The 19,815-nt window shown below is 55.1% G+C and overlaps 1 protein-coding gene across 7 annotated transcripts in view; it reads left to right on the top strand.

The window, feature by feature from the left end:
- The window catches only part of AFAP1 (actin filament associated protein 1), a 157,397-nt gene that overhangs the window by 85,143 nt on the left and 52,439 nt on the right, over window positions 1-19,815 (top strand). For all 7 annotated transcript variants that reach the window (XM_042985030.1, XM_042985033.1, XM_042985028.1 and 4 more), the window contains 3 exons: window positions 1,888-2,067; window positions 14,679-14,774; window positions 16,403-16,484. In XM_042985030.1, coding sequence (XP_042840964.1) covers window positions 1,888-2,067; window positions 14,679-14,774; window positions 16,403-16,484 — 358 coding nt within the window. The remainder of the gene's footprint in view (window positions 1-1,887; window positions 2,068-14,678; window positions 14,775-16,402; window positions 16,485-19,815) is intronic.

The following is a 19,815-nucleotide window of genomic DNA, read 5'->3' as shown; positions in this document are numbered from 1 at the left end:
ATGCAAGTGCCCAGATGACCCCTGTTGACCCTGCAAAAACACCAACAGTGACGAAAGCGAATGCTTTCCGAGTTTGAACAGCACAGAAAACTGTCAGTGGAAAACAAAAAGCCAGGCCCTTCCCTAAGTGAGCCTTCCTGCCCATCGGCATCGTCATCCTCAGCTTTTCGAGCAGGCACCTGGCATCTGTGACCTTCCGTGCCCAGGCGGCCCTGCGGTGGACGCCGTGATGGGCCAGACGCCCCTCAGGACGGCTCGCCCAGGTCACGGCCCCTCCTCTGGGGTCTCCGTCAGGACGGCCCCGATGGTGCCTTCCAGCTCCAGAGATCCCGCAGGCTCAGCTGAGGGCTTTTATGTGAACTGCCCCTCTTATTACCCCTCCGTCCTGCGGCTCTCAGGGGGCGCCCGTCCTCTGTTTGAGAGTCTGCGTCCCCGGGAGCCCAGCCCGCAGGCGTCTCCAGCCTGCACTTTCACGTAGGGCTGGTGACACATCCCATTTTGAGACATTTAACTCGAGAAAAAGACAAGCTGTCACGTTTCCTGTCTAACTCCACCCCTTGTACCGTCAATCCCCTCTTCTCCGTTTCTTTCCTTTCTTGCGCTAACCTAGGATACAAGAGACTGCCGAACGGTAAGTATTCATAACAATCCAGGGTTAGTTGGATTCGGTGTATTTTTTTTCCTTCCTTTTCAGACCGGGGCAGCCATCGAGTGGATTTTTGTGAAAAGTGGACGTGTTCCATACCTGTGGTGCTCAAGAGCCGAGGTTTTAGAACTGGAAAGTAGAGGACTCTGGAAGTCATTTCTGAAAACAGGGGTCTGTTGCTCCTGTCCCTCCCCAGTGGGTAGTGGGCTTTGCACTCATGCCACGTGGGGCTGGGGTCTCCCACTTTCCAGGTGTCTGATATTGGCAAGCTATTTAGCCAGCTGAACCTCAGTTCCCTAGTCTGCAACATGGACAGCTGTGGCGATCAAATGAAATTATGAAAGGCCTCATATGATGCTGACTTGGTGGGAGGTGTTATAGTTACTGGTAATTTAGTGACTCCATAAAATAGCGATAATCACAGCAATAGTTTGTGTTACAAATGTGGAAACAGGCTCAGAGAGCTTGAGAGACTTCCCAGGGGCCAGGTTTAATCAGTAACAGAGTAGGACTTGGATGCCTGAACCCTCAGACCGTCTATTTCCATGAAGATGTGTACAATTGGTCCTAAGTAATACAATTAGACCCAAGGTGGGAGGAGAAACCTTTGGACAAGATTTGATTCTAGTCCGGATTTTACAGATCCGGATTAAACGCCACTGATGCGAACTAACTCCGCGTGCTCGCCACGGCACTGGGATCTTTAGAGCGGATGTGTGCTGTGTAAATGGAGCCGTGTGAACTTTGGATCCTGTACTCAACTGGAAAGCAAACGTTTGCAGACATGTCGTGTAGGACGCGTTGATGGGGACCAAGGGGATAGGATGAGACAGGCGGATACCCAGCGACGGAGGCTGTAGAGTAAGGCATCCAGATTATCGTCTGCCCGCATCAGGGGTGTGCCTTTCGGCAGTTCTAGTGTGTCACGTTCCTGTCACTTCCCGAGGACGCTCCGTTGGTACCTGATGCCCATCAGAGGAGGGAGTTTCTGTTTCTGCTGAGTCGGGTCATCGATGCTCGGTGGATGTATTTTCACGTGCGTGGGGGGGACGTGCCACGCGGAGCGCGCCCCGTGTGGGTGACGCGTGTGCGTCCGCAGACCCGGCCCCCAGCCTCGGGGCTTCTCCGCTGCTCAGATAGACCCTCCTGCGGGCGCCGGCCCCTCCGTCGCGCCGGGGTGTTCTCAGCCTTTCTGCTTCCACTTCCTTAAGCCGGGTTCCGCTGTCTCGTGTTGAATGCAGTGCTACAAGACTTCCAAGGACCAGCAGCCACAGACGGAGCTGCCGCTGCAAGGCTGCAGCGTCACGTACATCCCGAAGGACGGCAGGAAGAAGAAGCACGAGCTGAAGATCAGCCAGCAAGGCACCGACCCGCTGGTCCTCGCGGTGCAGAGCAAGGAGCAGGCCGAGCAGTGGCTGAAGGTGAGGCGCTCGCCTGGCCTCTTTCCCACACCTGGGTCTTGTTTCGTCCTGTTTTTCTGGTTTGAAAGAGAGAGTACACGCACGCCAGCCGGGGAGGGGCCCGCCAGCCGGGGAGGGGCTGAGAGGGAGAGGGAGAGGGAGGGAGGGAGAGGGAGGGAGGGAGAGGGAGGGAGAGAGAATCCCAAGCAGGCTCCACACCATCAGCACAGACCCCGACATGGGGCTCGATCTCACGGACCGTGAGCCGGGATCGGGAGTCGGACGCTCCACCACTGAGCCTCCCAGGGGCCCCCCCAGACCTGTTTTTATTTCAGTTTGTATTTTTTCAGCTGTCGGCAAAAATGGGTTGACCTGAGCAGTTTTGTCTTTGATGGCAGAGTATTCTGATCACTCTGTGGTCAGTCCCTCCACCTCTGGTCTTCAGAAGGCCGTCTGCCTCCGGCTCACGGGCTGTTTTACCGCTTTCTCTTTTCCTTTGATTTTCTTTGATTTTTTTTTTTTTTATGTGTCTGGATGTGGATTCTTTTCTATTTATTCTGCTAGGAATTCCCTGGGCTTCGAAATCTGTGGATTGCCATCTTTCTAAGTGTTAGAAAAAAATTTTCATCCGTGTCTCTTAAAAAATATAACTTTGTCCTATTCTCTTCTCCCTTCCGGCTATGTTTAAATATACATTAGGTGCTTTGACTATATTCTACTTATCTTCTCTTTGTATCTTCCTACCCTTTTCCCCTCCTTTAGTCTGGCTACTGTTTTCGTGTCTCTCTCCAGCTCACCGTTTCTCTTTTTAGCTGTGTCAGAGCTGCTGTTAAATGTGTCCCCATTCACTGGGTTCTGAGCGTTGGGTATGGAACTCTAGAATTTCTACTTATTTCTTCTTCGGCCTGGAAATACCACTTACTTTTTACAGTTCTAAATTTCCCGTGGAAGCGATGGTCACTTATTTCCGTAACAAGCAGGTAACGGGTCTGGTTAGACAGGGGTTTGGGTCGCGGGGGGACCTGGTCCGCTCCGTACACGTTCTTGTTCGTGTCATTTTCCCTTCCCGTGCGCCGGGGCCTCCGATGACCATGCTGCTCGTTCTGTGTGGGGAAAACAATGAATTCGATAATTGTTTAGAACAGCTTTATCGAAGTATAGTTCACATACCATACAATTCACCCTTCCGGAGCACGATTCAGTGGCTGTTCGTCTATTCACCACGGTGTAATTCCAGAACGTTTTCGTCTCCCCCAAGAGAAGCACCGAACCCCCTGTGTGAGCAGTCACGGCCCCGCCCCCCGGCCCCAGGCCACCGCCGATTGGTTTTCTGTCTGCAGAGACTTGCCTGTGTTCCACATGTGATACAGACACGCTGATACGGCGCGTGGCCTTCCGTGCCTGGCTGCTTTCGTTTGGCGTAACGTTTTTCGAGGTTCCTCCGTGCTGTCAGATGTATCGCTCGTTCATTACTTCTGGTTTTGCTTTTGCACCACGTCTGAGAAACCGTGGCCCGTTCCAAGGTGCTAAAGAGGTGCACCTATGTCCCCTTCTGATGGCTTCAGAGCGTCAGACCTTAAGCTTGGTCTGGGATCCATTTGGGTTGACTCTTCCACGTAGTGTTGAGATAGGGGACTGACTTCGTGCTCACGTACGCTGGTGTCCAGAGCCGTCCCTGCAGAAATAATTCAGTCCGTGGCAGCACACTTTCCTCCATCAGAGAGCATTCTCCTTTGCCTCTGCCGCGTGCCGCGAGGGCATCAGCTCTCCGACATCAGTTTAGTCTGCTTGCAGGGCTCGAGCTTTTCGGAGCCACCCGGCCTGCAGTCCATTTAAGGTTTCAGGTTTATATTCATTTCACGCTCGTTCCGAGGTGCACTCCCCGCCCTAATTGTGGGTGTTTTGCCAGAGCCCTCATTCTGGGCATGCTGTGGACTCCAGCTTCTGACTCCCAGGCCCCTGGGGCCACAGAGCCGCTGCCTGGTCTCTCGGCTGCCTCCCCTGGGGTGGCAAAGGCAGTCCCCGCCTCCAGCCTACCCGTCCAGGTTTCCGTCTTCCTCTGGATTTCGGCCCACTATTCCTCACGGTGACAGTAGCTCTCTCGTGCTCTGGGAAGAAGCTGTGTCTGTCTCCTCTTGCCTTCCTGACGGTCCTCCTCGGGAAGGCGAGTCCGGGCCATCTAGTCCCTCACTGCCTGCGGTACCTGCTTTGGGAAAAGGGGTGGGAGGAGTGGGAAGTCCTGATGAAGCGTTCTCTAACAGTGGTTCTTGTAACGTGCACGTGTCCATTCACCCTTGAGCCTCACTGCCCTCTTCTCCCCTGGGAGACCACGCAGGCCAGACCGTGACGGCGCTAACAGCGATCACCTCTGTCTGCTGGTCTGAACACACAGGTGGCTTTTCTCGTGTCTGCACCAGGAGAGACTGAACAGAGCATGTGATGTTTTGACGGGAGCCATGTGATCAGGAACTTGTGCTCTGGGTGCTTAGCCTCCCGCACGGAGCTTTAATAAGGCGCATATCAACACCACCGTTAGCAGAATCTTTGAGGCCCTTCAGAGTTTACAGCATGCTTCTCCATCATTATCTCTCCACGCACAGAGCGGCTGCCCGAGGAAGGTGTTCCGTTAGCAGTTTCGTTATAGGAGAGAGGCCGGGTCTCAGGAGGGACAGTACAGAGGCCTGCGAATGCTCGAGCGGGAACTGACCTCGGTTTCCCCTTCACGTTCCAGCTTCCTCGTGCCGGGCACCTGGCAGTTCGCCGTTTTCCCTTTCATTCCTTCTTGCCTGGTCCCAGCACCATCCCTTCAGGAAGGAGGCAAAGAAGGGTGAAGGAAGCAAGGAGCCTCCTTTGTGATTCTGTTTTCTTGGCCTGGTCCCGCTCTGGGTGAGCTGTCTCTGTCCTTCTGCACTCGTGGGTTCGCCTGTCGCTAGTGGAGAACCAGAAGGGCCAGCCCGAGACCTGAGCTTTCCTCTTCCCCCGCTCTTACAGTTTGTTGTGTCTTCTGTGCGCGCTGAGCCGCTCCCTTCTTAATGACTCGAGAATGTCGCTGCGTTTTCCCGTCTCATCGGGCAGTGGCATTGGCAGCTCGCAAGTAGACAGCTAGAGAGCAAACGTTTCCAAGATGTCAGACGCCAGTGGGGTGGAAATAGTCTCACGTCCTATCGCACCAGATGTGAGACGCCGATGGGAGGCGCTTAGCTGACTCACAGCCATGACTCTGTTGGTCAATGGAAGGAAGCTTCACTGCGAGATTTTGAGAGCGCTTGGCTGATGTTTCTCAAAAGGGAAATAAATAATAGCTGGTAAGTTACCTTCGTCTAAAGAGCTGAAGTTGATTTATGTCCGTTTAACGTTTGTGCTTTACTTCTATGACGTATGACATAGTGTCAGAAGCTAAGGAGTCTTTTTTTTAAAAATTTTTTAACGTTTATTCATTTTTGACAGAGAGAGAGAGAGAGAGAGAGAGAGAGAGAGAGAGCGCGCGCATGAGTGGGGGCGGGGCAGAGGGAGAGGGAGACACAGACTCCGAAGTGGGTTCCAGGCTCCGAGCTGTCAGCACGGAGCCCGACGCGGGGCTCGAACTCACGGACAGCAAGATCAGGACCTGAGCTGAAGTCGGATGCTCAACCGACTGAGCCCCCAGGCACCCCAGAAGCTAAGGAGTCTTGATTAGAAATGGGTCAGAGACAAAACTAGCTTGAGTCAGTGAGGGAGTTCTCTTTCTTTAAAGCCAACAGATACCGAAAGGGTCAGGGTAGTGGTTTCTCTACGCTGTTACTAGATTGGCTGTCTTGTCAGTATCACCTAAAAATTTAAAAAACGTAGATTCGCAGTGACTCAGATTCATGAGGGTCCTAAGATCTTTTCCTTTTCCCTTTGTATCTTCTTTCTCGAGATCTCAACTGCTGCAGATAGAATTGGGACATGCCTCCCCATTAGTTATTTCTCCTGCCTCGAAGGTAACTTTTATCCTAAATATTACCTAGACATACTTTAAAAATACTTTTTTACTTATATATGTACTTGTGAACGACAAGTGATTTTTTTTTCCTTACGTTTAAAAATGTTCACGTACGTGGCTCCACACCGCACGTACCCTGAAGCTTGCTTTTTCCACTCCCTGTTTTATGTCTGTTCTGGGGTCGACGGCCACGGGGTCTGTCCACCCCGTCGCTGTCCTGGAGCGCTTCCGTGAGCGTTCTCGTGCACGCCGCTTGGTCTCGCGTGGCATGGCTTCTCTGGCGTGGATACCTATGTTGGCACGGCTGGCTTTCGTGTGTGCACGTGTCCGACCTTGCTAGAACATGACAAATGGTTTCCTGGGTTTGCTTGTGCAGTTCTACCTCTGCCAGCCATGTATGGGAGCAGTCATTTCTTGCGTGGCCTTCCAGGGTTTCTTTATCTGCATATGCAGGCAAGTAGAAATGCACATTTTAATTCCCACCCCCACGGACAAGACACAGCGTTCCGCCTCTTTCCCTGCACACCTAGAGTGTCTGGCAGATTTTTCCAATTTAGGGGATAGAGCCTCTCCTTTTTCTCTTTTCCAGTACGTATCGTGTCATGGTGTGAACAGGCCCCAATTAAAAAAAAAATACTCTCCTCTTCATGGACATTGGGTTGTTTCAGTCTTCGGATGTGACAGACAATTCTGTGATCATGAACCCAGTGTGTGTATCACCTCGCACTCTCGTCAGCCTGGCGGCTGACATCCCAGAGAGACTAAGTGCTTGCACGGAGGTCGTAAGGACTCGCAGTCTTGATACACAGCCACGTCACTCTCCGCAGGAGGTGTGCCAGCTCGGCTCCCGCCAGCGGGATGTCAGAGTGCCTTTCTCCCAGCCTCGCCCACCGTATGTCAGCGAGCGTCGGGGACGCGCCCCGTGATGGGGAAGGGCCACCTCTCCATCTAGTTTAATCTGCATTTCGCTTCTTACGGCTGACACAGAGCAGCACCCTTTTGCTCGGTTTGAGAGCCTATGGTCGTATTAATGTTTCTGTGACCTGTTTACACCTATTGTCCGTTTTGTAAATGTCCTCCCCTTAGAAGTCTTTTCTTAAGGGGCACCTGGGGGGCTCCGTCGGTTGGGCGTCCGACTTCGGTCAGATCGCGATCTCACCGTTCGTGGGTTCGAGCCCCACATCGGGCGCTGTGCCGACAGCTCGGGGCCTGGATTCCGCCTCGGATTCCGTCTCCCTCTCTGGCTGCCCCTCCCCTGCTCGTGCTTGAGGTAGGATTTAAGGTACCTGACCTGACTGGTTTTGTGGTCCGGCGGGCAGTTGACGTGAAGGGCATTCCAAAGCCATCTGGGGGAAGTTTTATTTGAGTTTCACCACTGTTTCCGAAATTCAGTACGGTGGATAGAAAAGCGCCGGGAGAAGGACGTGAGCGCCAGTGTCGGGCAGGTGGCGTCACTAGAGCCCAGGCCCAGGCGCCCTCGGGTGGTGACCTCAGCCGGTCCTCGCTTCGCGCCTTGGATGAGCTACTTGGCTTCTCTGTGCCTCGGTTTTCTCCTCTGTGAAATGGGAGGAGGGTCCTAGTGGCGCCTGCTCTCTGACCTGTCAGGATAAAATAGTACGTCAAGGTGGACACGTTGAGAACAGCGCCGGGCACGCAGCGAGCGCTTCTGCGAGTGTGAGCTGCCGTCTCCGCCGCCGTTTGTTCTCGCTGTTACCGCGGTGCTGCCGCTTCTAGGTCTCAGCAGACGTACGAGCGCCAGCTGGAAGCAGTGTGAAAATCAGGATGAGAGCCGGACGCGTTCGAGGCCGGAGCTGGGGGCGTCCACATCACGGCCTCCAAGCCTCCTTCGCTCGGGACGGCGAGATGCCTCCCGTGTGCCCACGGGGCCTCCCCGAACCCGGCCCCCTCGCCTCCAGCCATCGTGTTGTTCCCGCACGCCCAGTAAGGGCGCAGGGGCGAGGGCTGGTGGGGGGGAGCGGGGCGCAGGCTCGCGAGGTCTTGGGGGCTCCTTGACGTTTAAACCATCGTGCCGGCCCACGTACGGCTGCTCGGATGTGGCTGGTTTCTCCCCCAGCCTCCGCGGTGGGCGTCCCTGCCTCCCGCCGCCCGGCCCGTCAGGAGGCGGCCGCGGTCACCGCTTCCTCGCCGGGGGCTCTTCCCGTGTGGGAACGTAATGTGTCCAGGTTATTTCTATCCTCCTTCTCTGCTGAGTGAAAACTGCGGTGGTGTTAAAAATATATCCACCTCGTCTTCTTTGTCAAGGGGAGAGTGGCGGTTACTGTCTTCAGTCACCAGAACGGAGACACCTGTGCCTTCTGTCCTTCAGCCCTGCCAGACGGCCCCCCTCTGTGCTGGGTCTCTCGAGAAGCCACATTTGGGCTCTGTTGGTTTTTCACCCTCGTACTCTGGTGTTCTGTTCTCAGTTCTCTTCTCCACGTCTTTCTTTTGGCTTAATTCTTTATAGTTTTGGACTTCTATGGACTTGGTTGAACGATGAACTTCTCAGAGTTCATACTTAGATAATAGATTCTTAGCCTTTTCCTTATATACGTGCATCCACGTAAAGTCTCTGCAGAGACTTTTAAAGTCTAGCTGCGTCCTGTACATTCTGATGTTTGTATTTTTATTGTCATTCAGTTCAAGATGTTTTCTAATGTCCGTTGTGATTTCTTTTTTGACCAGTGATTTATTCGGGAGTATGTTGCTCACTTTCCACGTGTTTGGATTTTTAAAAATAATCTATCTTCTTTTAGTTTCTAGCTGCATCTCGCTGTACTCGGAACTTCATAGGATTTCACACTGCAGAGGTTTGCGGACTTGCGGTCAGTGTTGGGAAATGCCCTGAGTCTGTGCTGGGGGTCGTGCATTTTGCGGTTGCTGGGTGCACGGGTCGACACGGGTTTTTCAGATCACAGTCATTAACTGTCATCTTCAGGACTTCTGATTCATTGGTTTTGTCCATATATATTGGTTTTGTGTATGGGATGAGATGTAAGGGTCAAAATCCATTTTCTTCCATGTGGATAGTCTGTCATTTTAGTGCCGTTGATGACCTGAACTGCCTTGGTTGGAAATGTATTGACCGTGGGCACGCGGGCCCACCGCTGGGCTCCCGTCTGTTTCATTAGTCTGCTCGCATGTGGTCGTGCCGGTGCCACGTCGTCTTGATGGCTGCAACTTTACACACGGTCTGGAAATTAGCTAGTCCGTGTCTTCTAACTTTGTTCTATTTTTTCTAAATGATTTAAAACTTTGAAACAATAATTTTCTGTGAAATAAGCCAATGCTGTCATTGTGGCTTTTTATTTCACATTGTCAAGCCCACAAGTTTATGACTGAAGTAGATTTTCCCCCTGAATCAAAGAACTTCTGTCACAAGAGGAACAGCCCTCATTTATCTGAGAGACGGCATGTTAGACAGAGCGTGAGCGAAGGCTCTGAAATCTGGAATATATTCCCGGAAGGGCTTTAGCCCATGAGGATGTTCGAGGTCAGCAAACTCTTTCCCATTTATCTGTCAAGTAGAGGTGATAGTGATCAGAATTATCACAAAGGCAGGCTGAAAAGTTACACAAATGCACACTTAGAACTGTAATAAACTGTTGGAATGTAAGTGTCACCCCTTAGGGTTCCTCCTGTAGAAACTCTAAAACAACTCTCTGACGTGAACTGTGGTGTGAAACAGGGGCCGTGTCTTTGTTAATAGAAACTGCTGTGTTGTTGTCCCAAACTTATTATCCAGGCTTTTGGTATTTTGAAGAGCAGCTTTAATGGCCCAGCTGACGTTCTCTGAGGCCGCTGTCAGGTGCAGAGAGCAGGAGGGCCTCGTGGGGTCTGCACCTGACCTGCCCCGCGCCTCTTCAAGAATTGTGGCCAAGTTTGTTTCTCTTCCTCTGGTCTGCAATGTGCGTTACCAGCTGCTCAGGCCAAAACTAACTGACTCTGGGTGTGTGTGTGTGTGTGTGTGTGTGTGTGTGTGTGTGTGTGTACAGATGCTGAAAACATGAGCCATTTTGTAGGGGTCAGTCAGAAGACAACAGCCAATGTTCCCAGAAACGGAGTGGTCAGGTTTCCTTAAAAAATGTGCAGAGATTGTGTTTCTGGAGATGAGGGCTCGGCTTAAAAGCAAACAAAAATACCACAGAACATATAACAATTTGTTTCCTGAAGGGTTTGTGATTCTGAATTTGGATCCCGTTCTCTTAAATACCTATTGAACCTCTCGTGGAATGTGGCTCTTTAAAAAGAAACACATTAATACGAACTCTTCATTTGCAGCTATCCGAGCAACGTGGGTGATAAACCCTTTCTTTATTACTTCTGAATTAACCGTGTGGGGGCAGTTTGGCAATGAATGGAGATCAGAGCAGAAAGATAGTTTCAAAAAAGAAATCGGAAGTAATCCAGCTGGCTGGTTGGTCAAAACCGTGGAAGGAGATCGGCTTACCCCCCATCTTTTCTACAGTGCCCTTCTCTGTACCTGGGCTGTAATTATGGTTGAGTCTGGGGGAAGGGAAATAATCCCATGTTGGCGGGATGCCACGGATGGCCCCGAGCCTGGCCCCAGGTGTGTCCGGGTCCCCTGTGGCCTGCTGGATGCCGTCTCTTTCCCAGGCATCGCCAGAGACACTGCACTCTGCACAAGGAATTTAAGTTCGGTCGCGGGAGCGGGGAGAAGTTGGTCAAGAACAAAAGAACATCCTTTATGTACAGAGTTCTAAGCCTGCAGATACATGGGTTGGGTTTGTTAGGAAAGGCTTCTTAGGAGAGGTGAGGACACTACTTGGCCTCGATGGTGAGGCCACCCCATCTGGCGATGTCAGTGCGCCGTCCCTTGGACCTTCGTGGGCAGAACGGGTCCAGCTGTGGAGCAGGGGAGAGGGGACACTGCGGTGAGTGGGAGAGAGTGTGAGGAGGTTAGCCTCCTGTGGGTGGGGTCGGTGCCACAGATGTGGCTATTATCTGCACACTTCTTTTTCGTGTTTTAACTGTTTGTTCTCCAAGGATTTCAGAAATCTGTGCAGAGGCTTGGGGGCAGGCTGTCATGAGAGTTTACTTACTTTATGTGACGGCCCGCTTTCTTTCCCCCTGGATTCCATTCATTCATCTTTCTTCCCTATAGAAAACGTCAAGTCCATTTTATTTCCTTGTTCCCTCCTTTTTTTTAATCTTTAATCAGATCTTCTTTAATTTTTTGAAAATGTTTATTTTTAAGCGAGAGAGAAAGCACATGAGCAGGGGAGGGGCAGAGAGAGAGAGGGAGACACAGAGTCTGAAGCAGGCTTCACGCTGTCGGCACAGAGCCCGATGCGGGGCTCAGCCCCGTGAACCGTGAGATCACGACCTGAGCCGGAGCCAGACGCTCAATGCACTGAGCCCCCCAGGCGCCTCCCAATCAAACTTTTTACGTTGCTGTTATGTGCTCGGCTTTGGGAAGACCCACATAAGCAAGATGCAGCCCCATGTGGGAAAGCGGGCCCAGCTGAGGGGAAGACACGGGCCGGTGGGCACACGGGGTGCGAGAGCCGTGTGCACGCGAGGACGGGGGTGCCGCTGCACACGCCGTGTGGGGCTCACACGCCAGACATGTGGCTCCGAGGACGAGCCCCATCCGGCCGGGAGGAGGAGCACAGCTCCCCCCACACAGTTCGGATGGCCGCCCGGGAGGCCGGGAGGGACATCGGAGCCGCGTCACGGCGCCGTGGGTCCTCCCGCCTCGGACAGAGCGAGAGTGAGAAGGGGCGGTTGCTTCTTGCGTAAACGCCTTGCCAGAGGGGGCTTCCTGCAGGTTGTGTTCTGCGGTGTGAAACGAACTTGGGAGCTTCCGGCCGGTTGGCACGGTTGTCCTGTGGTGCGTCCTCTGGGGCAGGCCACCGGGACGGGGGACGGGAGCCCACGTGTGCCGCTTGCCTGCTCTGGCAGGAGCGCGGCTGGGCACCTCGCGTTCTGCGGTCCTGCCTCCCGTGGTGGCCCAGGGGCCTTGTGTCCTGCATGTCCCGGGCGAGGGCACTCGGCCTCTCGTATGGAGAAGGCAGTAGCATTGGGGTTGAAACCCCGTTGCCGCCTGACCCCAGGGCCCCGGAGATTGCCCTGCGTTGTACTCTTTCCCTTGAGAAAAGACAGAATCTTGTTCTTGGATCGAATGAAAATTTGCCTTGTCGACTACAGATCTGATAAAGCCGCAGGGGAGGTGTGGGGACAGAGGCCTGGCACAGGGCAGCAGGAGCGGAGTCAGCACGGACAGAGACTGGGGTGTCCGGAAGGCCTGGGTCGATTCATGTCGCTTTGGTGATGCTTTCACAGCTCACAACCGACAAGGAAAAAAAAAAAAAAACTGTGGCAGCAAGTTCTCTGGGCTTTTCTTTCTTCTTCCTTTTTCCTATTTTAGCCCCAAACGTGTACCTTGCTTGATAGTTTTCTCATAAAACGGCTGAGCAGGAAAATGGCTGGCCGCGGTGTCCTGGGCTCCTGCGGGTTCCTGGCGCTCATCCCGGCGTCAGTGCAAGGCGGCGAGTTTGGGCATGTGTGCTGAGATCCCGTTGCAAAACCCCTACCAGGATATCTGGGGCTTTGGCACTTCAGTTCTGCCCCGAAGGTGCTTGGGTCGGACTCAAATTGCAGTTTAGTTCCAAAAGGAACAGAAGACGTTTTGAAGGAACCGCCGGCTAACTTCTGCCTTACCGGAATGCACGGCCCGCCGCCCCGGATCCCGGTCTGTCCTGTTCGCTGCACATCCCCGGTGACCACAACCACGTCCAGCTCACTGCTGGAGCTCAGTGGTGATGGAGGGGATGGCGGGTGACCGCGGGGGCGCTGTGAGCACTGGCGGGGCTGAGGATCACCACACCCGTCCGTCGAGGGCGGGAGCCCCTCTGAGCCGTCGGCGTCAATGGTGAGGACGCTCCCCGTGGTGACGGTGACGATGACCGGAGCAGCACCGCGTGCCGGGTGCCGGCTCAGGCATTTTGCGGAGCGGGTCTCGTTTTCTCTTAATTTAATCACAGCCGTGTACATGGCGGGACAGGCCACCCTGACCCTCCCTCCTTTGCCGGTGAGGACACGGAGGCTCAGCGAGGTCGGGGCCTCGAGCTGGTAGCTGAGGTTCTGGCTTCACATTTCGCTGAGAAGACGGAGCCGGCCAGACGGGAGCGTCCCCAGACTCCTGCCACCAGATACGCCGGCCTCTCTGTGTCCCCCTGCCTTCTCCGGACCCCGCCCTCCTGCCGCCTCTGGAAGACCCTCTTCTGCTCGCCTCCTCCCCGGCAGCCCCTCGGTCACTCCCCGCCCCCAGCAGAGGGGCTTTCTCTGTCCTCCTCCGTGCTCCGGGGAGCTGCACCCTCCCGCCTCGCCCCCGCTTCCCTGGCCGCTCCAGCTCATTCTTGCACGAGCCTCGCCCCTTTGGCTCAGCCCCCAAGTGCTGACCGGCTCTGGTCCTCCTCCTGGACCTGCGTCCTGCTCTGTCTGCCCTCCCTCTGGCGACTCACACCCCCCACCCCCGGGCTCTTTTCCCCTGATTGCCTAGTTCACTTCCAGCTCTGTCTGGAAGCTTGCCTTTGCTTCCACTCACCCGCCTCGCTTCCCCCCCACCCGCTGCTGCTCTCCGCCTCCCCTGTCGTCGGAGTAAATGGCAGCACTCAGCCGCCTTGGAGTGGGCACCTCCCTCCTGCCCCACCCACCGGCAGGGCCTGCTGGTTCTCCAGAATCTTCCAGAGGCCGCCGTTCAGCTCCTTCCTGCCATCGCCCCAGCCTGCACTGCCCCCTTCTGTCCCCCGAGCCGCCGCACGACGGCCCGACTCCTTTCCTTGTACTTGTCTGTGTTCCTCCCTCTGCAGCCCGCGTGCGTCTAGCTCTTCTGCCGGGGCATGCTCCCTGTTTCAGGCACTGCCTCCGGCCATTTCAGTCTCACAGGTGGGGCCGTCGCGTGTCTGCGTGGCCGGTGGGAACACTGAAGCACAGAATAGGTCACCGGTTTGCCCAAGATGCAGGGCGGGACGAAAACCCAGGCAGCTGGGCTCTGGGGCCCGCGCTCTCGGCCCCCGTGCCGTACCGCTTCTCAGAAAGTCAATCCCGTCACCCCTGGGCTTCTCACTGCACAAACCCAGCCCCCCTCGCTGGCCTGAGCGTGCTCCATGACCCTCCTGGTGGCCTCTCCCCCGTCTCTGCCACACGGTACCAGGTGCCGTCCTGAAACGCTTCACATCCGCCACGGGGCCTTTGCACCCGTTGGTCCCTCTGCCTGGGCGCCTTTTCCGCCAGTTCCTCACGTGGCCACATCCTTCTGGCCGTTCGACTCCCGGCTTACGTGTCACCCCAGCGAGGCCCCCGGATCTTACAGATCAGCCACTCCCCTTTTGGTAAACATCACCTTCCGGTCTTTGGGCCCTTCTGCTGTCTTACTTTCCCTTCGTGTTTGGGGGGTTTCCCGTCATGTTGGGGGGAACAAGAGCCCTTGTTCGCCGTGCTCTCTAGATAATCCTGGACGGGAAGGCCCGTGAACGCAGGGCATGGCCTGTGTCAGTCCAGGATCGGAGACGCGTCTGGTGGGTGAGTGAGTGAACAGACGGCGTCTTGGGGCTTAAAGCCACGTGCTTTCGCGCCCACGGGTTTTCCTCCCACGCCACGTGTCCCTGCCTTTGCGAGAGCTCAGGCGTGTCTGCACCTCTTACAGGTGATCCGAGAGGTCTACAGTGGCTGCAGCGGCCCAGCGGATTCAGAGGGGCCTCCGCCCTCAAGCTCCCCGGTGCACAAGACGGAGCTGGAGAAGGTAAGGGCGCGTTTCTTCCCGGGAGCGGTGCTCCTGCAGCCGATGGAGGCCTCCCTCAAAGTTTTGGCGACATCCTCTGAGGATTCGAGCACTTAAGGTTGGGAGAGAAAATGCAGTTCAGCTGCTTGCGCCTCCAGTGCCTACTCCGTGCGAAGCCCGAGCCAGTCACTTCGTAGACTGCACGGTCGGTTTGAGGTTCCCAGCGACAGACGCGGAAATGGGGCTGAAGGTGTTAATGGACTGGAGCCGCTCGAGGTCGTGGCTGTGACGCGGCTGTTCTGCATGCCGCTCTGTCTGTGTGTGTCTGGAATCCAGCAGGCGCCACACAAGTGCGCCTTCCCGAAGACCCAGGATACGATCATTCCCTGCAGACCGGGGTGCGCTCCCTCTCTGCTCCGCGTGCGTTTCACCCGTGGGAAGACGCAGCGAGCGCCCCGCACGGGGGCCGGAGGGTCGGCCTTTCTTGCCAGAAACGTGTAAGCCCATCGCTGTGGCGCACACGCCCGGCCCCCTCTGGCCGTGCTTCCTGTGTCTGCTCGCGCGGAGATCTCGTTTGCGTGGAGGCCAGGCGGTCTTCTGTGGGTAGCCCGGGTCCCGGGAAGCTTCTGAGTCCCCCCTGTCTGGCCCCCACTGCCAGGGAATGGATCCTTCTTTGTCTCTTCTCGTTTTAGTCTGGATTCTGCCGGAAGCAGAACTGACAGGCTGTGTGCGTTATCAACATACAAAATTTAAATATAAAATGTTTTAGATAAGATCATGTGTGTATGTGCACAGATATACACACACAAGTACACACTCATTTATACGTGAGGAGATTTGTGATGAGGAATTGGCTTATGTGATCACGGAGGCTGACAAGTCCAAAATGTACGGTGTAGGTCTGCGGGCTGGAGGTGAAGTCTGCGGGCAGTCTTCTGGAGAATCCTCCCTTGCTGGGGAAGGCTGGTCTTTCTGCGCGGTGCAGACCTTCACCTGATTGGGTGAGGCCCACCCACACCGTAGTGGGGCAGTCTGCTTACTCACAGACCACTGATTTCAATGTTAGTCTCATCCACCCCACCCACCGCCTCCAAGTTGACACGTAAAATTAACCTCACAGGCCTCGCCCAGACATTGGGACACGGCAGATGCCGGACGCAAACGATTGCGCGGATGCGCGTGTGCCCTTGGGTGCTTTTGACAGCGGCTGGGCTCTGTGTGTCCTCGGAGTGTTTGTTACGAGCAGATCTTTGACCTTCCCCCGTAATTGGCAGACGACAGGAAGAAAGGAGATGGGTGGTGGGCTGTTTATTTCTGGGAGGATCCTGTGGCTCGGTGAGGCTTGGTGAGGGGAATGTCCTTTTGCAATCTGAATGTTTTTCAGAATTGCTTGCAAGAGGTGACGTGGGTGAGGGGTGGTATAGAGCGCCTCCTTGGCGAGTTCTTCCCTCTTCCCTGCCGTCTGGGAGCCGTAGCAGCGAGCCGGCCAGCCGTGCGTCCCCGTGCTCGAGCCCCGGCTCCTTCTGGGCTGTCGCGAACTTGGCCCGCGCTTCCTCCCACTGCGGAGAGGGCTTTTGACTGACCCGGGATGCGTCACTCGGCCAGCGTGAACCACCGTGAGCGTAACTTGGTCCTTTGTGCCCTCACAGAAACTGTCTTCTGAGAGGCCGAGCTCCGACGGGGAGGGCGCTACCGAAAACGGAATCACCGTGTGTAATGGAAAAGAACAAGGTGAGTTCTGCTCGTGCCGAAAACACGTAAACCACAAAGCAAAAACCAAAGTGAGAAACACAATTTAAGAAATTGCAGTCGGCTCTGTGAACTCTGAGACCATCCGCTCGGTGGCTCGGTCGCGTGTGTCATCGCCCAGAAGTGCACGGAAACCCCCTTGGACGATGCGAGCCCATGTGTTCGCCTGCCGAGCCCTGGCCTCGGTTTTTCCCCATCGTCCTGCGGGTGCCCTGCGCATATTTAAACCTTCGGGCTCCCAGACCTGATGTATCGCCAAGAGGAATTTGCAGTGGGGAGACCTGAGCGTCCGTGAAGAGTGGGTGGGCAGTGTGGCCGGCAGCCCGTGGCCCGCTCCACGTCACCTGCACGTAGCCCAAGAGCCCAAGCAAGCCTTCCCGCTGCGTGAGGGCCCTTCCCAGCGTCCCCTGTGCGGGACGCCAAGGCCAGGCTCACAGACTTCTGGTCATTTGAAATCAGAGGTTCCGAAAACGTCTTTTATTCACCTTCGCGTAAAAACCGTTTGCGTAAGCCGTGGTTCGATACACACGACATAAAATTGACCACGTCGACCATTTTGCGTACACCTCGGCCGCGTTAAGGACGCTCACGGACTTGGTGCCGCCGCCCACCATCCCCGTCCAGGGCTCTTTTCGTCTCGTGAGACTGGCGCTCTGTCCCCCGGAAGCAGTGGCTCCCCTGCCCTCCTTGAGCCCCTGTGCCCACTGTTTTCCCTTCTGTCTCTGTGAGCCTGACAGCTCGAGGAAACGCACATGAGTGCGGCCGTACGGTACTGTCCCTTCGTGGCCGGCTTGTTTCACTCACCACGATGTCCTCGGGGTCCGTCTGCATGGGAGCAGCTGTCAAGGTGCCCTTCCTCTTAAGGCTGCCTGCCATCCCTTTGTCTGGACGGACCAGGCTGGGTTTATCCGTTCCTCCGTCAGCAGACATTTGGGCTCCTCCGCGTTTTGGCCGTCGTGAATGGAGCTGCCGTGAACATGGGCGTGTGGAGTTTGAATTCTCTTTTTCTGAGTCAGCTTCACAAGGCGTAAACGTGTGCAGTAAAATCCACGCTTTTTGGCACATGGTTCTTCGAGCTGAGACAAACACGGGCCTCTAACCATCACCGCGGTCAGGATGTGGAGCGTTTCTGTGACCCCGAAACGCTCCCTCGAGCCCCCGGCAGCCACTGGCGCGTGTCGTGTCCTCTCCAGAAGGCCCTGCGGGTGGAATCAGGCGGCGCGCGGCCTTTGGGTCTGGCCTCTCTGTCTAGCTCAGCGCCCTGCACCTGCGCCCACACCGTGGCACGCCCCACAGTCTGCTCCTCTGTGTGGCCGAGCCGCATGCCGGTGTGTGCGGACCACGGCTTGGGTATCCCCCCACCGCCTGGACAGCTGGGGGTTTCCAGGCTTGCGCGCAGTGAGTAAGGCTGTCCTAGACATTCGCAACAGGTTTTCGTTTCTGTTGGATAAAAATCTAGGGGCGTGGCTTGTCAGGCATGTGCATTCTCACCACCTTGCCGCTGTCATTTTGTCTTGTTCTATATATCTCGGCCCTTTCTGTGGGTGTGGGGAGCTACGTAGTTGTGGCTTGAACTTGCACTTCCCTGAAGACCAGCCATGTTAATTGAGCATTTTTAACGTGCTCATTTGCCAGCCACATCTCACCCGAAGACACGTCTGCCCGGATCTTTTGCCTGTATTTGTATTGGGTTTTTGTTCATATTATGGACTCTAGAGAGTTCTTTAATGTTTTGAATATGAGTCCTTTATCAGTGTGTTTTGCGTGTAGTCTCTCCCAGCCTGTGGCTTGTGTCCTTCCCGGGGTGTGTGGCCTGAGAGGAGGCTGGGATTTTTGGGTCGTGGGGACGTTTCCCCTGTGCAAAGCCAACGGCCTGTGTGCTCGCAGCCCCGTGACCTTGGCTTCCCAGGGGAGCGGTCCGCCCACCCAGCTCAAGTGCGCTGTGCCGAGCAGGCGTCTCCCAGCTCTGAAAGGACGTCCCCTTAAACCAAATAGCAATCCAGGCACTAAGAATGTTAAAACCCAAGTAAGCCGGCCTGCTGCGCTACCACAAGCTTCGCGCCGGAAGGTCACGACCTCTGCCTTTGCCCCTGCGGTTCCCTAGCTCGGGCGTGTCTGGGTGTAATTTTAGTCTTCCCCGTCGGAAGTAATTCGGTGGAAGGTGTCATCTGTGTCTTCCGTGGGCACATTATGTGTAATCAAAGCCCGGAAAGCAGTCTTTACACTTTGCCCCAAAACAGAATAACATACAATCTCCGGTCCCTGCTCGGACGTTGAGGCACGGCACACGTTGTTGGTCTCTGTCCTTGTTTGCCATTTCCTCTCCTGGGTCCCTGCTGGAAATTAGGTTCACAGAATGATACGAATGTCTGTATATACGTGTTAGAGAATATACGTGTGTGTGTGTGTGTGTGTGTGTGTGTGTGTGTGTGTGTGTGGAGAGAGAGAGGGGGAGAGAATATATCTGTACCTAACCACCCACCTTCTCGCTCATGACCGATTTGCAGTCGAGAGATTTCAACACAGCTCCCCATATCCCTAGCCATCTTGTGACTCAGGTTCTCCACTGGCCGTAGGGATGTGTCTGGGCTGATGATATTTATGGCTTTAAAAATGCTGGGAGTTGGCTTTGCTTCGGTGGTCTGTCCCTCACTGCCTGCCAAGCACTGACGGCGTGTGACGTTTGGACCCTGCGGCTTTCCTGGTCTCTGAATTTATTGGAGAGTTCTGAGTCTTGGAGGTGTCTTCGTAATTCCATTACGTGTGTCAAATCCTGCCTTCTGTGTAGCGAGTAGCATCAACACATTCTCACGTCCCTACATACTTTGGCTCTTCCTTCCAGGGAGTCCCTTCTGCTTTTGTAAAAAATTAATCAGTGGTCCTTCAGGGAATTAGAAGCATCGGGTCTTTTCTTGGTGGTCAGGTCCTTCCCCAGCAGGAGAAAATGCTGGTAGAGTCAGAAGTAAATGTAACGTCTTCGCTTTGAGCCACAAGGAAGAACTCCGTGTGCTCCCCAAGCTCTGCGGAAGGGGGTGTTCAGGGCGCGCCGGGAGCGTCTTCCTTTCAAAGCTCAGTTTGAACGGGACTGCGGTCAGAGGTGGTCTCGAGGCTCTTCTGAAACGCTTCGGTGTGGCCACACGGAAAGCACAATGACAGAGTTGTCCCGACCGCGGACGCCCACGTCTGGGGGTAGCTGGGGGGGGGGGGGTGGGGTGGGAATGTGCCAGTCCACCAAGATGGCGACAGGTTCTTGGTGTGTTATTTGAAGAGAGGAGGGGCAGGTGCTGGGAGAGTGTAGGGGAGGCGGGGTGCT

The sequence above is a fragment of the Panthera tigris genome, chromosome B1 (genome assembly GCF_018350195.1).
Source record: "Panthera tigris isolate Pti1 chromosome B1, P.tigris_Pti1_mat1.1, whole genome shotgun sequence".
NCBI lineage: Eukaryota > Metazoa > Chordata > Mammalia > Carnivora > Felidae > Panthera > Panthera tigris.
Note: the sequence above shows the minus strand (reverse complement) of the source record. Positions and strands in the feature narration are given on the sequence as shown.